The following is a 17,987-nucleotide window of genomic DNA, read 5'->3' on the forward strand; positions in this document are numbered from 1 at the left end:
CAACCCCAACTTTTCTCTGTTCCCTCATATATAATTTTATATATATATATAAACAATAGGGATGAATATAAAAGTTATTAGCCAGATTAGATTAATGCCATCAATAGCAGATTGTACATTACAGTCTGTAATCTAGTTATTACAGTAAAAGCACAATAAGTACTATACAGATGCTGAACATGTATATGAACACAACAATATACAGCTTACAGTAGGCCATAAGGCCAAAATAACTTATAAAGACAAAAATAGCCCACATAGGCCTACAAGGCCAAACTCTGGAAATAAACATATAATTAGTAATAAAATATAAATATATAATACAATGATGATTATGTAGTTAACTATTGGTGTAGAGATACATTGAAAGGGACTTTTTCAAGGGCTAACCCTCTCAATATATCCTACCAATAATTAACAGAGTTATCTGTTTCTGATTGCCATCTGCCTGTTTATCAGTGTCCAAATCTTAAACTTAATTTTGTTATAATTTAGTAGCAAACAGGCAAGATAACATTGCCTGTTACTAAATTAACAGGCAATTATAACTAAATTACTAAATCATAACAAAATTAAGTTTAAGATTTGGACACTGATAAACAGGCAGATGGCAATCAGAAACAGATAACTCCGTTAATTGTTGGTAGGATATATTGAGAGGGTTAGCCCTTGAAAAAGTCCCTTTCGATGTATCTCTACACCAATAGTTAACTACATAATCATCATTGTATTATATATTTATATTTTATTACTAATTATATGTTTATTTCCAGGGTTTGGCCTTGTAGGCCTACATGGGCTATTTTTGTCTTTATAAGTTATTTTGGCCTTATGGCCTACTGTAAGCTGTATACTGTTGTGTTCATATACATGTTCAGCATCTGTATAGTACTTATTGTGCTTTTACTATAATACCTATATATATATATATATATATATATATAAAATATTGATGTTATCAATAGCAGATTGTACATTAGTCTGTAATCTAGTTATTATAGTAAAAACACAATAAGTACTATGTATATATATCACACAACTTACATTCTCATACTGTAAAAGAACAGTTAAATCTTTTTTAACATATATAACACTCCTCTTTATTGTTTCCTCTGTAAGCAAATAAAAAGTGAAATTTTGTTTCATTATGGCAGATGTAAACAACACTTAACATGCTTTAAGACAAAAATGTATGGCTGAATTTCAAGTGGAGTCAAGAAAAAGTGGAATGCTGAAGCTTAAGATGGATGCATTAAGTAGGCTATCAGTATTTGGTAGCTGTGGCCATCAGTGATGACAATCAGTGATCTGTTTTCTCACTCTTTTGACATAATTGTTGTAACATCATCTATTTATACTTTATATAAACAATCTGACAAATTGGACTACTGTTTATAATCAATTGTTAACAGCAGGCAGCAATTGTTTTTCTTCATATCTTATATGCTTATAAATAGAAGTAAAGTATTTGACTTGTCATCAATGTCTTATAAAAGCCTTTCTAATGAAGAAATTGAGAAATCGTCGGAACTTTCTGATTTAAAATTTAAATGAACTAAAGACATTTTTTAGTGTTGATGCAGGATTAAATGAAAACTAATATAAAGGAATACTGGTCTGAAGAACAGACACATAGACAGAATTCTGTTTTTCAAGAATGCATTTAGCAGGTAAAGATTTCTGGAGATATTTTGAAAGTTGCATCTTTGCTAAAAATAAATAGAAAAATCAATTCAGAGTAGGTGGGGGGAACTCAAGTAAAAAAATTTTTTCACTCACTCCACACAAGCTGCTGTTGGTTTCAAAGGTAGAATGTCATTCAAATATTATAACCCTCAAAACCCAAAAAGTGGACCTTCATGTATTTATTTTAACTGACTCAACAAAAGGTTACACATCAGTTGTTTTGCCATATTTTGGAATGTCTACTACTGACAGTCTGATAACACCAGGCCTGACTCACCTCAAGGATCATGCTTCATCTCATCCTAAAGCTGCTTCATGGTGTTGACAGTAGGATTTCATTTATTCAATGACTTATTTTATGCTGGTACCCAACTATCAAAAGAACTTCGTAAATTAAATGTACACCTAAGATTCACTGTAACGGAAAATATGTTGGGAATACCATGAAAAATGAAGACTAAAAAGAAAATGAAAAGAACTGGATTGTTGGCTTTGGAAAGGAGGATAAGGCATAGAAAGACAAAAGAATCATACTTAGGCTTTCTATAAATATTATCAAAATGGAAGTAACAACAGGAATAGCAAGAGAGGGAAAGCCAGCCACTATGCAGAATAATGCTAGACTGTATGACACACATTTGGCAAGAGAGGCACTAATGGTCATTGGCATACATCACTAGAAACATCTGCCTATAGCCTGAATCTGCAGCCTAAGGTAATTTTTGAGTTTCCTAACATTAAATTGTGAGCTAAGCAAACACAAATATGGTAAAATTATAGGGGTAAAAGAGCCAACATCACTATATTGAATCAAAAAATGACCTATTTCATGAAATTCTATCAACTGAGAAGTGGACAGAGGTTAAAAGAAATGAATCACATATGAAGGCCACTGTTTTTGAAAAGGAGAACATACTAATTCTACAGACAGTTCAATTCTAAGTAACATAAGAAGTGTGGCAATAAAGTTCCTGGACTGGTACAATTTTAAGAACCCAAAGTGAAAAAGCTCAAAATTGGTTTTATTGTTAGTCAAAGTAATCACTATCTGAATAAACACACTTATTAAATCATTCTAAAAGTTTCTGAAAAGAGTCAGCGAAGGCATCCAGAGAGATGATGTTCCATTCAGCAGTTCGTCAGCCATTTTCAATCCACTGCAGGATGAAGGCCTCTCCAGCAACTTTCCAGTTCCTTCTGTTTTGTGCAATGGCCATCCATTTACTACCCACAAACTCATGAATTTCATCTATTCATCTGCTCCGTTGTCTTCCAGGTTTTCTTCTAGCTCCTCTTGGGTACTATTCTGTTATTTTCTTAGTCCATCATGTCTTCAAGCTATGTGTCCAGACCATTTTAGTTCTTTAGTTTTGACAAGAATGTCCTTTACTTGAGTTTGCTGCCTAATCCATGTGTTTCTCTTCTTATCTAACAGTCTGATTCCTAATATAATTCGTTCCAATCTTCACTCTGTAGTTCTCAGCTTCTCTTCCATTCTTTTGGTGAGTGCCCAAGTTTCACTTCCATAAGTCATGGTGGGGAGTATACATTGGTTCATTATTTTACATTTCAGACAAACTAGGATATTGCTCTTCAGACTATATTTCCTGAATGCTATCCATCCAAAATTTATTCTTCTCTTGACTTCCAGCCATTTATCATTATTACAGCTAATAACTTGTCCCAGATAAGTATATGACTCCACCTTTTCAATTACTGCTCCTTCAATCATTATTTCCCTTTCCGTGGCATACTTGTTCATCATTACTTTTGTTTTAGCCATATTCATCTTTAGTCCAAAATCCTTACTAACTGTGCATAACTGATTAAGGTTTTCCTCTAATTCTTTGGGATCGTGGCTTATGACCACAATGTCATCTGCAAATCGTAAATGGTTTAGGTACTCTCCGTTCACATTGACTCCTTTCTGCGACCAGTCTAATCTTCTGAAAGCTTCCTCAAGGGCAGCAGTAAACAGCTTCGGAGATATTGTGTCTCCTTGTCGAACTCCTTTCTCAATTTTAAATTTGCTACTGTCTTTGTCTAGTCTAATAAAGGAGGTAGCGTTCTCATATATTTTCTTCAAAATCATAATATATGGGGTATCCATGCCTTGTCTTTCCAGTGCCCGAAACATTGCCTTATGCTCTATGGAGTCAAATGCCTTTTCATAATCCACAAATGCCAGGCATAATGGTGTTTTATATTCATTTGCTTTCTCCATTAGCTGTGATATTACATGAAGGTCATCCATAGTTGAGAATTCTGTCCTAAAGCCAGCTTGCTCTTTCAGTTGATTCTCATCAAGTATTCTTTCTAATCTGTTAGTAATGACCCTTGTGCATAGAACTTTAAAACACAGACATAATACATGCATATTTGTGAAAAGATTAAACATTAGTTTGCACGTAAGTATTTTACTCTGCACTGTGTTGAAATCAGAAAGAATGCAAGGTGTGGCTATTAAATAACAAGACTGTGTGTGCAGATGACACGAACCAAGTGCCACCTGTAAAACAAAGACACAGCAGTTGACCTTTAACCATTCCTTAGTTACCTGGCAAGTCACATTCAAACACACTCGTTTGCTTTGCAGTGAGACAGGATTTCATTATCTTGTGTTTTTGCAGTATGCTGGAAAAATGACAGAAAAAAAGAACTGAACAATGAATCAACCTCATATTTTTAATAAACAAAAGAAAACACCAACTGAAAGTTATAAGTTCTTATAGCAAATTTATGGGGAAGATACTATGTCAAAGGATTGTTTGTTTGAATGGCATATAAGATTTTTAGAAGGATAAAAGAATGTGGAAGCCAATGAATGACCAGGCTGTACTGTATCCATAAAAACTGATGAAAATATGGACTGGGTATGGATACTGATTAGATCATTGTTTAATCATTATAATGGTTGCATGGAGGTCAGATGGACTAATGAGACTCATGTCAGAATAAAAATACATGAAATGCATATATATTATCAGGTAACACAGAAGCCTATGGTAGATATAAGCTGGTCTGTAATCAAGTCACAAAGGAGGTAAGGCAAGTGAAGGTAGATTACAAGATATCTTCGGTAAAGGATGCAAAGAAATCAGCAGAGACTTCTTTATTTATGTTGTTGTTGTTGTGTTTTTAGGAGCATTAGCAACTAAGGCCATATTGCTCAGGGGATATGCGGTGGTCATTCCCTGACCTTTCCGCATCCTCCGTATTTAGTGGTCACAGGCTTGAACCCCGGTCTAATCAAGAAGCATGTGCTACTATGCACTGCTGCTCCTGCCCACCTGGCTACGGAGGCGCCTTTTATTTATGTAAACTCTAGAACAGGGGTGGGCAACAGCCGGCCCGCGACGATGTTGAATCCGGCCCCCTCGGTAAATGCATAAATATAGAAAATCCATACCTGACTACACTCACCGTAAACGTTCAGCTTAATTCGGTTCAATCGGGAATCGCGGCCAGTACAACAATAACCAAGTGATTCTACGCAGCGTCAAAGAGTTATTTCCTAATTATTATTGTAGCATCGATCGAACGAAGTTCCTTTGGGTTTGACTTCTTATTGAAAAAAATAATATTGGCCTTTTATGCCTTTTCTGATTATTACAATTTTTAATTTAATTTTTAATTTTATGCCTTTTCTAATTATTACAATTTTTAATTTAATATAATTTATAGCCCATAAAATGAGCCAATTAAAAAAAAAAGAAAAATTGATGCCGAATGCCGCATTTTCAATGATAATTGGACATTCAGATATTTTTTTTAAAAATACATTAATAATTTGGTAATTCAAGTAATATAACATTTTTTAGGTTCTGATTTTTTTTATTAAATCGTTCAATCTATTCTGGCCCGCATCATGATGCGAAAATTTCATTCGGCCCGCTGACGAAAAAAGTTGCCCACCCCTGCTCTAGAAGGAAGGAGATGAATCGGAGTGGTTCACTTGATATCGATAGTTCGACTGTTGATGATCATGCTCAGGTAGCTGACAAATTGAATGAGTATTTTGCATCTTTATTCACAAATGAGGAGTTATTCAATGAGGGGAGTGCCAGAAGTTTATCAAACTCTAACAGGGAGCTAAGTGATTTTGTAATAACTGAGAGCAAAGTGGAGGAGAAATTGTTGAAGTTAAACATAAAAAAGGCACCTGAGGTGGATGGGATCTATCCAGTTATATTAAAGGAGGCAGCAAAGGAAGTAAGCAAACCAGTAGTCATAATTATGAGAGCATCCTTGTTGGACCCATGGGAGGTCGCCACAGACTGGAGATGTGCAAATGAATCCTGAATTCACAAAAGGGGGATCAAAGGGTGACACACAGTAATTACAAACCTGTTAGTTTAACTTCAGTTACAGGAAAATAATGGAGTCACCGGTTAAAGCATTGCAGTATCATCTAGCCAAGACTGGGAAGGCTACAGTTATGGTTCAGCCACAGCATGGGTTTGTTAAGTGCAAGTCTTGTCTAACCAATTTGATTCAATACTATGATGTGGTCACAAAGGAACTGGATGCAAAAAATAATATTTATATCATATACTTGGATTTCAGGAAAGCTTTTTATATTGTTACATATGGAAAGCTACTGTACAAATTGGAGCAGTATGGCATTAAGGGCATTGCTGCTATAGAATAAGGGATGATTGAGTGGGAGAAGACAGAGTGTGGTAATCAATGGACACTGTTCTTCATGGACTAATGTTATTAGTGGAATCCCTCAGGGTTCGGTGTTGGGCCCACTATTGTTTTGTATATTTATCAATCATATTGATGAAAGTACATCAGGCTTAATGTCCAAGTTGTAGACGATACGAAGGTTAGCAGGGTTGTTAACGACACTAATGACAGTACGCTACTGTAACAAGGTCTAGAAAAGTTGGGCAGATGGGCTGAGAGGTGGCAACTGAAGTTTAACATTGACAAATGCAAAGTACTGCATAAGAGTAGCAGTAACCCCAGAGTAATGTACTAACTGTGTGGTACTACACTCAGGATAGTGGAGAATGAAAAAAGACCTGGGTGTAATTGTGCAAAGTGTAAAGTGTTCATTGTTTAATGGCTCCAGGGGTTTCCCCCATCTCCGTGTTGTGTACTCTGTTTGTGAAACACAGAACACTGTGAAGGCCAGAGATTTTAAAAAGTGTAAGGCACATGTTTATGTTGTGTTGTTCCTCTGACCTTTTAGCCATTGGTCCCCTAGTGGGACCCCCCCCCCCCCGCCGTTGCCCACACTTAGCCCCAAGGAGGTAGTTTAGGCATAGAGGGATCATATTAGAAGTTAAGTACTCTGGCAGGCCCTGCCACCTAATTTCCTAAGATTTCAGTGGCAAGTGCCTTAAAAAAATAAATTAATTAAAAAAAATAATAATAATAAATAAATAAAATGCATATTCAGTTAGAGTAGGGATGAAGACAAAAGAAGGGGGGGACAGATAGAAATATGGGGATGATAGGGAAGGCAACCCCAGAAAGGTCAGTGGGGACTGGCCCCACCAGGAGAAAAAGGAGGTGGCAGGGAGGGGGAGGAGACAGAAACCTGTCCCCTCCTTCTCCCTACCAGGGGAGGGGGGGATTAAAGTGAACCAAGTTAGGATACCCGGTTCAGAATGCTAGTTGGCCAAGAAAAGCAGTTGACATCTAATGGCACGCCAGTGGCGTTGTCAATCTTCATCTAGGAGATTGTCTTATTGGTCACATCCGTGAGCGTCAAGTCCAGTAGTATACGAACATTTTGTCTTTCTTTGATTGTCTTAATTTGTGGGTTGTCTCTATTCAAAGGTTCTTCACATGGCAATCTTTGGTGGGTGACATCTTTGGAGAATGTATGGTAGCTCACACCAATGATGGTAATGCTGGTCAAGTTTAGCTGCCTTGTTCCAGTACCATCAGGGTCCCTGGGTTCATTTAGTAGAGGGTTATCACATTGCTGCGATTAGTTGTCTTCTCCTCAAGTGCGTAGTTGGTGAGGCTTGATACTCTTCCTTAGTATCCAGTAGGTGGTTTTCTTTGCCTTTTGATATATAAGTCAACTTTGTGATAAGCTGGCAGCAGAGGTCATCTTAGAGGGAACACTCGTGCATGAGGTGATCCCAGTCCTCATTTCCTCCACAGGATCATGTTGGGTCCTCTTCTAGGCCAAAGGTTGTTAGTTTTGCCTTTATTGCACCATGGCCAGTAAGCAAATACGTGGCATACAGGCCTGGAGAAAACCATATTGGGGATTTTGGATAGACTCTGCTAATATCTGGGATGAATCTCCTGGTGATTTCCTCCTTGGTTGAATTTGTCCAGCGGTCCTGCCACACCCGCTGCATGTGTGCTCGAAGTCTCCTCTTCTCTATTTTTTGGTTGTTGGTAAGATTCAGCTCAAATCCCAAGCAGGTCTGAGACATGCCCTTAGAAAGATGATACAACATTCCAGTTTTCACCACCTCCAGGTTGAGGGGGAGGACCCCTACCAGGACCTGGGGGGCATGAGTACTCATAGTGCAGCAGGCACGAGAGATGGAGAATAGGGCCATGCATTGAGTGGAATCCAGGATTCATCTGTTTACTACAGTCGTAGCCTTGCCAAACCAAAATCTGGCTGCATACGTAATCACAGAAATGAAGATAGCCTTGTAATACAACGAGAGGGTTCGCTTGTTGAGACCCCAGTCCCGACGGGAGATCCTAGCAACCATGGCAGTATAGTTTCTTACTTTGGTCCTGATGTATTTGAGATGAGCTTGGAAGGAGAGTTTTCTGTCTAGTACTATGCCAAGATATTTCAGTTGCTCTGACAACTTTATGGTCTTGTTTCCAATTTTAATCTGTGGCGGTCTTGTAATACAGAGAGTTCCTTTAAGAAGCAGAGAGTTTGTTTTTGATGGTGATATGGTCAGGCAGTGTGTTTTTGCCCAGTCCTGGAGGATTTGGAATGCGTGGTTAATTGTCAGATATAAAGTTTTCTTAGCAGTGCAAACAAGCTGTCAGACAGCTCATGGGGTCTTGTCAGTGATATATAGGAATTTTGATAGCCAGAATAAGGAAGTGATTATCCTTTTATATAAGGCAATGGTCAGGCAGCACCTTGAGTACTGCATTCAGGCCTAGAGGCCTCATTTTTTGAAGGATGTAGAGCTGCTGGAATGAGTACAGAGAAGGATAATGAAATTGGTGAGGGGAACGAAAGTTTGCTCTTAAGTTCTGCAAATTGCGGCATCTGGAGACTTGCCACCTGTGAGGTGATATGATTGAGGTGTATAAGGCTTTGAATAGTTTGAGCAAGCTCAATGCTGATAGGATTCTCCTCTTGCTCAGATTATGCACCTGAGGGGGCATAAATTCAAACTGAGGAAAGACAGTTGTAGAATATATGTGTGGAAATTTGCCTTTAGCCAGCAGGTGGTTGATTGCTGGAACACATTTCCATCTGTCATTGTGGAAGTTGATAGCTTAAATAAATTATCATATGCCTCTACTAATGCTAATGCATCAGAATTCAATATGAACAAAGAAATAGTTAAACAAATTTTAACTGAAAATGGAAGCATGAGAAAAGTGTGGGCCACGATGGTGCCAAAAATTTTGAATGAATATCAAAAATTGAGAAGATTATGTCAGCGGAGATGTTTTGCAAAAAAAACTGAAGATCCAGACTTACTGAGTACTGTATTTTCTTGATTACTTGCAATGAAAGTTGGTTGTTCCAGTACATCTCAGAAACTAAAAGGCAGTCAATGCAATGGAAAACAAAATAATCCACCTGACCAAAAAAAGCAAGAATGTCAAAATATCAAAATTGAAAATTATGCTTCTTGTTTTCTTTGATATTAAAGGAATTATTATGGCTGAATATATCCCGCCAAATCTGACTGTCGATCAAACAAATTACACTGAAGTTCTGATAGGGCTGCATGAAAAAATTTGAAAAAACATGAATTGTGGAAGGATGGTTGGATGTTCCATCAAGACAATGCTCCAGTACACAATAGATTCTCTGTTTACTAGATTTTGGCCAAAAAACAAATCTCTGTGTACAAACATGTACCCTCTTCACCAGACTTGGCCCGTCGTGACTTTTTTTTCTTCCTTAAAGTGAAAAGTGTACTTAAGGGTACCCATTTTCAGTCCACTGAAGACATTCACAAAAACACAACTGAAGTGTTAAAAGGGCTTACAAAAGATGACTTTCAGAAATGTTTCTGTGCTTGGAATAAAAATATGGAACAATGTGTGCAAGTCCAAGGCAATTATTTTGAAGAGGATAACTTGTAAGGTATAAATTACAGTGGAACTTCTCTATTACGAACTTCTATTTAACGAATTTCTCTATCTTACGAATTTTTTCACAAAACATTGCATCTTGAAACGAAATTACATGTAAAATTAACCCCATATAATGAAGTGTTAGTCTCTCTATAACGAATTTTTAAAAAAATTAGTAAAAGCATTTTTAAAGATTTTCAAGCATTTACTGCTAAACAGCCACTCAAATATACTGACTCCTTCCTTCCAAAATTGCATATTAGCATCTGGAATTAAATAATCATCCTTTTAGTGAACACATGTGGCCATTGACGCCCGTAGGAGGGTCTTTGTTTCATTTTTGCTACAGTTATTAAACCAAATGGGTTTTCTTAAAAGTGGTCGTAAACTTTACAATAAATAGGGTAGATTTGTAAATTGATGTTGGCTCAGGGGAAAACGAAATTCGCTGAGGTACACTTTAGCATGCTGCGGTGGCAATACATAGAATGCTACCATAGTCAGTTTTTAGTAATGCCTACTGAGTGACATTCGCTTCTCACCTCAACTGTACCACGTGACCTTCATGACAATCATTATATGATATGTCCGTTCTCATCTAACTGCACTCCCAGTAGATGGTTTTCATGAAATAAAGTCATATATTTCTTTAAAGTGATTGATAGGAAAGGTCACGTGATACTCTTGAATTGGCAAGCGAACATCATTGAGTAGACAGTACTAACAATTCACTATATGGCCAGCGCAGCAAAGTTTGCGGTGTATGTATCGGCAAGAGCTGCAGTCCAGTAATTTTTACATTTGTGGAAACAATGTCGAAGAGAAAGTGTTTAAGTATTAATGATAAAGCAAAGATTGTTATGATATTGACCAGGGTTTTAAGAAAAAAGATGTTGCAGAGAAATGTGGCATACTTGCAAGCAGTTTATCTACGATTTTAAAAAATCGAGAATCAATTTTAAATGCAACTGAAGGAGGAGCAGACAAGAAGCGAATTAAGTTGTGTATATACGAAGATGTTGATAAAGCTGTTCTAAAATTGGTGCAAATGATACGTGAAAAGAATATACCAATATCGGGTCCAATAATTAAGCAACAAGCTCTGAAATTTGCACAGTCCCTTGGACATACAGAATTTAATGCGAGCACTGGGTGGTTAGATAATTTTAAGAAGCGCCACAGAATTGTGGAAAAGGTTATTTGTGGAGAAAGTGTTAATTTAAGTGAAGAAGATTACAACAGTTGGAGGAAAAAGATTTTGGAAGAATATGAGCGTAAGGATGCTTTTAATGCTGATGACATGGGTTTATTCTTTGAATGTTTACCGAATAGAACACTTGCTTTTAAGGATGATAAATGTTTTGGCAGAAAACAAAGCAAAGAAAGAATCACTGTGTTGGTTGGAGCAAATATGACAGGAAATGAAAAATTAAGACTTTTAGTCATAGGAAAATCAAAAAATCCAAGATGTTTTAGAGGCACAAAATCTTTGGAAGTTGACTACACCTTCAATAAAAAAGCATGGATGACAAGTGATATTTTTGAAGAATGGATATTAAAACTAGACAAGCGTATAACAAAAGAAAAAAAAGGAAAATCGTGTTGGTAACTGACAACTGTCCGGCACATCCTGCCAGTATTTCTGCCAAACTTAAAAGTGCGAAGTTGTTGTTTTTACCACCAAACGTAATGTAAAAACTCCAGCCAATGGACCAAGGCATTATTAAAAATTTAAAATTTCATTATCGAAAGAGAATAATAATGAAGATTGTCACTGCGTTATCAGAAAATAGAAACTTGGAGGTTCAATTAACCTTAGAGATTGCATCTCTGAACTGGCAAAAGTTTGGACAAATGATGTCACTGAATCACTATTCAAAATTGTTTTTCAAAAGCGGGATTTGCATTGAATACAGAAGTCAAACAATGACTGGATGAAAAAGATGAACTGCCCCTTTCACAACTGAAAAACATTTTTGACATTATTAGAATCGTCCGGAAACATCGAAAATGAAATAACAGTGGATAGTTATGTTTATATAGATCACAGCAGAACATCCAAATGAAGATGAAATACTGCTGAACAGTGTTAGACGCAACCATGATCACGAAGAAATTAACAATGACACTGACGACACATCAGAACAACCCATAGAAAAGCTAATTCACGAAGAAATGATTAACGCTTTTAAAACGGTTCGTATGAGTCTACAGTTTTGTGAAAATGTTCCTGATAATGTTTTTAATGCTCTGAACAAATGTGAGGTTTTCTTTGAGAATCAGATAATTTTTTAATTGTACTGTGCAAACGAAAATTACAGATTTTTTTTAATTTGTGATACTTACCGGCAAAAAATTGTGTAAACGTAATTTAAATAAGTATGTTTTTGAAATAAAATATATTAAAAATAAATGTAGATTCGTTTTCATTTTCTAATTAGATAACAATTTCTAATAAAAAAGATATTCTCTGTATAACGAAATTTCTCTATAACGAATTTTTTTGCTGGATTTATCGAATTCGTTATAGGGAAGTTCGACTGTATTTCATTATATTTATTTTATCAGAAATCTCATTATTTAGTAGTCTCAATTTAGTAGTACACAAAGGTTGCTATAATAGCTGCTCTCCCCAGGCATATGACAAGATTTAGAGATTAATGAAATGCTACACCCTTTGGGCTTTTTCATTCATTGAGAATTTGTGGTTCCTGCTAAGATGAAGACCCAGCAGACTAATTTTTTATAATTTATTTCTCTTTAATATTATTTGATTTTTGTTACAGCATCATATTTTTCAAATATTTTGCACCATTAAAAATGGCTAGCTGCAAAGGACACAAAAATATCCAGCTTGCTTTGTATACTTTTGTTTCCCCAAAATACTCGTTCTAATTTCAACATTCTATAGCATAAAATACATACATTCATAGTTCCCACATAATTTTCTTTCATACACATATTCCATTTTTTTGGAATGCCATATTGCTACGTTCATCACCACAGTAAAAGCTTGCAATTAGCAATTTTGCAATAAAAGAGGAGTTGTGTGGGAATAAAGAATTTTTATTCATAATGAACATATATTTATAAATACATTATGCATAATTTTGCAAACCTGAATAAGCTGTCTTCTCGCATTCCATTCCGAGAGTACTCTTTCAATACTGACTTTAAAGCCAGATGGGCTGTTAACTTCATTTGTAAAACTAAAAAAAGTTTCAACTCCTTTTTCAAGATCGCTTAGCATATGTAACCTAAAATAAAGTTAGGAAAAGCTTCAAACTATTTCAATTACTTCACAGTTATTTCATTTCACTTTTAATGAGAAAGTCTTGTGACATTTGAAATACAAGTTAAATTTAAGGATGTATTATGCATATATTATACATGAAAGAAAGGAATCAACTTCTTTACAAAGTAATTATGTTTAACATGTGCTGTAGAAAATTCCCATTTTCTGAAGTATATGAAGCTCTATTTTTATTTTTTTATTACTATCCAAACTCTCACATGCTCTTTGGTCATGTCTGTCATCTTCTACTGTCAGATGATGTTGGTACTGAAGTGTCACTTCTCCCTTCCCCCTCCCACCTGCACTCTCTCTCACTCATTCTCTCTCTCTCTCTCTCTCTGCTGTAAGTAAAGACAATTATTTTAGTTGATTCTGATGAAGCTAGAATACTCTATTGGAATTTTTTTTAAAATAAGCTTTTCATTTCTAGCCTTTTAGCATGAGCTTTGCATGTGTGAACATGCTCCTAAAACTCACTGAAATGCTTCATGGTAACTATCAACTCTGCAAAACCAAAATAAGATCTTACTATATTAAAATAAGAAAAGTGTAAGGGGAATGAATTAATAATTTAGATTTCCCTTCTAGCCATATAAAAGTTGTAGTAACCTTGATTCCCTTTTGTCTCAAATCATTAAAGGTACTTTGTTATCTGAATCAGCATAAGAACTGTACAAGCATATTACTCTTTAAGAAATAAATTTTCATGTGGCAAAAATAGTGGCAACCTAGACATTGTACTGCTTTATTACCTTTTACTCCATAATCTATACATAATTTTTTTTCCCTATAATTAATCACGAATTTCATGAGGTATGCAATTTATATATCCTGAAATAGGCCTCTGAGGTCGGGAAAACTCATATCACAATAATAATTTCATACACCAACCGTTTAAATTGAATTAAGAAAATATTAATATACTGTAAAGAATAGTACAAACAATCTATTTACAATAAATATAAAACTTAAATTAGATTAAAATAAATATATAAAACATTTAAAATATATGATAGTATATGATAGAATAAAAGCGCTAAAACTGTAGCTTTCAGAAGCATCTGCTTCCTTTCTCAACAGTAAGTTAAAACTTACACAACACATCCTTAAATAGCAGGCTCACGGCACTTCCACACGTGGTTCGACCGGCGCATAGGCGGAACTCCCTTCATGCATATTAGAACCGGAAATGGCTCGGGAGCACATAAAGCAAAACCGTTCATCCGTACTGAGGACCACAGCCTCAAAGAGGGGATGCATATGCATACCCCTGTCTCTGTTAATAGTATTATTGTCTGATGAACAGATTCGCAAGCTCTCGAGCCATTTGCGGTTCCAGAACCCATGCGCCCGGTCAATGATGACCGCATCCTCTGAGGAAATCTGGTGCTGCTTCTCCCAAAAATGTTCAGCCACAGCAGACTTTCCATAATCTGCGGCTTTTATGGCATTCATGTGCTCCCCTAGACGATCCTTAAATTGCCGCCTAGTTCCACCCACATAACACTCCCCACAATCCGAGCACTTCATTACGTATACGACCCCACTACTAAAATCATTCGTTATAGGGTCCTTAACCTGGGACACCACTGTGTGCAACCTACACCCTGGCAGCTGCACACAGTGTGTCTGACATTCACAAAGCACTCTTGTTATATGCTCAGTAAGTCCCAGATAGTAGGGAATGTATGTGGTGGCAACTGGCACAAACGGTTCACTTTGCTTGGGCATCACCCCTCTTATATATTTGTCCATGACCCTCTGGGGGTAGCCACATTTCTTAAGGTCTGCTGTGACTCGTCTAATTTCTTTTTCTCTATCCTCAGAGGTACTGCAGTGGGACTCTACCCTATCTAATAATGATTTAGCGACGCTGTTCTTATGTTGCATAGCTTGCATCGAACTATAGTGGGTGTATTGACTCCGGCACATAGGTTTTTTAAACACCGAAGATTTTTAGCTAAGTTGATTGCCCCTATAGTAGGACACTCTATTTTCACTGTCAAGAATAGTAAGGATTTTGTGAGTTTTGTGAAGGATCAAATTATAGAAGGAAGTGAAATTATGATATCCTTTGATGTAGTATCATTATTTACATGCATTCCCATTTCTCATGGGGTACAGTGTGTAAGAATGGCTTTAGAAAGAGATGATACTTTAAGTAGTAGGTCGCCTTTCATTGTGGAGGATATTTGCTCCGGTGTGGAACTTTGCCTTTCTAGCACCACTATGGTGTATCAAGGAGTTATATATAAACAGGTTCATGGCACAGCCATGGGTTCTCCTATTAAGGCCATAGTAGCGAATTTGGCCATGGAGGAACTGGAAAACAGGATCTTCGATGGGTTACAGTTCCCCATGCGCAAATGGAAAAGATATGTAGATGACACGTTCACCATTATTCAGAAGGGGAGAGAGGATGAAGTACTTCATTTACTTAACAGTTTCCCCCAATTTATCCAGTTCACCTCAGAGGTGGAAGCAGCTGGTACCCTCCCATTTTTAGATGTATTGGTCTCTAGAGCAGGACTCAGGCTTAAAACATCGGTGTTTAAAAAACTATGTGATGGAGCCAATACACCCACTATAGTTCTGCGCAAGCTATGTAACATAAGAACAGCGTCGCTAAATCATTATTAGATAGGGTAGAGTCCCACTGCAGTACCTCTGAGGATAGAGAAAAAGAAATTAGACGAGTCACAGCAGACCTTAAGAAATATGGCTACCCCCAGAGGGTCATGGACAAATATATAAGAGGGGTAATGCCCAGGCAAAGTGAACCGTTTGTTGCCAGTTGCCACCACATACATTCCCTACTATCCGGGCCTTACTGAGCGTATAACAAGAGTGCTTTGTGAATGTCAGACACACTGTGTGCAGCTGCCAGGGCATAGGTTAAGGACTCTATAATGAATGATTTTAGTAGTGGGGTCGTATACGTGATTAAGTGCCCGGATTGTGGGGAGTATTATGTGGGTGAAACTAGGCGGTGATTTAAGGATTGTCTGTGGGAGCACATGAATGCCATAAAAGCCGCAGATTATGGAAAGTCTTCTGTGGCTGAACATTTTTGGGAGAAGCAGCACCAGATCTCCCCAGAGGATGCGGTCATCATTGACGGGCGCATGGGTTCTGGACCCGCAAACGGGTCGAGAGCTTGCGAATCTGTTCATCAGACAATAATACTATTAACAGAGACAGGGGTATGCGTATGCATCCCTTCTTTGAGGCTGTGGTCCTCAGTAAGGATGAACGGTTTTGCTTTCCGTGCTCCCGAGCCATTTCCGGTTCTAATATGCATGAAGGGAGTTCCACCTATGTGCCGGTCAAACAGTGTGTGGAAGTGCCGTGAACCTGCTATTTAAGGATGTGTTGTGTACGTTTTAATTTACTGTTGAGAAATGAAGCGGACATTTCCGAAAGCTACAGTTTTAGCGCTTTTATTCTATCACATATTTTAAATGTTTTATATATTTATTTTAATCTAATTTAAGTTTTATATTTATTGTAAATAGATTGTTTGTACTATACTTTACAGTATATTAAAATTTTCTTAATTCAATTTAAATGGTTGGTGTACGAGTTTATTATTGTGATATGCAATTTATATAAGTTTTGTTGTCTCATGGGAGGATAATGTATTATTACATAGCTTGATTCTGACTGTTAATGCTTTTATTGGCTGTACCTAAAAAATCTGCAAATGCAAACTCATTTGCAGATTTTTCTAACTAAATGGTGTTCCCTTGTGGAAGAGGAATGCATTTCCACCAGGTTCAACTGCAACATCAGAGTTGCTAGTTTCCTTGTAGTAGGGATTAGGTGGTGGACCAGATGCTGATTCAATCCCTAATAACCTGTGCAGGCAAAAATAGTCCCAATATATTGGGGTTATTGATTTTTCACACATATCAACAACTTAGGCTATATCGTAGTAGTAGCAGTGGCATGTGATGCAAGAAAGCAAGTGTATGAGGTTATGCAGAATCAGCCAAAAAAAAAAAAAAAAAAAATCACACCATTCCCTCCAAATGCCTGTCCAGTTCCTCCTTAAATTTATTCAACCTATCAACTTCCACAATGACAAATGGAAGTTTGTTCCAGTAATTAACCACCCGCTGGCTAACGGCAAATTTCCGCACATCTATTCTACATCTGTCCTTTCTTAATTTGAATTTATGCCCCCTTAGGTTCGTAATCTGAACAAGTGGAAGGATCCCATCACAATTCAGCGTGCTCAACCCATTCAAGGCCTTATACACCTCAATCAGATCACCGCGCAGGTACCTAGTCTCCAGCCACTGCAATTTGCAGACCTTAAGTCTCTCTTGGTAAGAGGATCCCTTCATTCCCCTCACCAATCTTGTTGCCGTTCTTTGTACACATTCAAGTAAATCTACATCCTTCCTAAAATGAGGTCTCCAGACCTGTACACAGTACTCAAGGCATGGTCTGACCGTTGCCTTATACAGAGGGACAATCACCTCCTTTTCCCTGCTAGCAAAATTCCTATATATCATTGACAAAACCCCATGACCTGCCCTGGCAGCCTGTCTGCATTGCTCAGAAAACTTCATATCTGATTGCACAATTATTCCCAGGTCTTTTTCATTTTCAACCACCTTAAGTGTAGTACCACACAGTTGGTACGTTTCTCTGGGGTTACTTCTACCCATATGCAGTACTTTGCATTTGTCAAGGTTAAACTTCAGATGCCACTTCTTAGCCCATCTGCCCAAAT

The 17,987-nt window shown here is 37.1% G+C and overlaps 1 protein-coding gene across 1 annotated transcript in view; it reads right to left on the reverse strand.

The window, feature by feature from the left end:
* The window catches only part of mei-41 (ATR serine/threonine kinase meiotic 41), a 245,650-nt gene that overhangs the window by 81,877 nt on the left and 145,786 nt on the right, over positions 1 to 17,987 (reverse strand). Inside the window, exon 28 of the mRNA XM_090370340.1 lies at positions 13,070 to 13,208. Coding sequence (XP_090226466.1) covers positions 13,070 to 13,208 — 139 coding nt within the window. The remainder of the gene's footprint in view (positions 1 to 13,069; positions 13,209 to 17,987) is intronic.

Source organism: Mastigoproctus giganteus, chromosome 3, assembly GCF_048544385.1.
Source record: "Mastigoproctus giganteus isolate SK-2022 chromosome 3, ASM4854438v1, whole genome shotgun sequence".
Classification (NCBI taxonomy): domain Eukaryota; kingdom Metazoa; phylum Arthropoda; class Arachnida; order Uropygi; family Thelyphonidae; genus Mastigoproctus; species Mastigoproctus giganteus.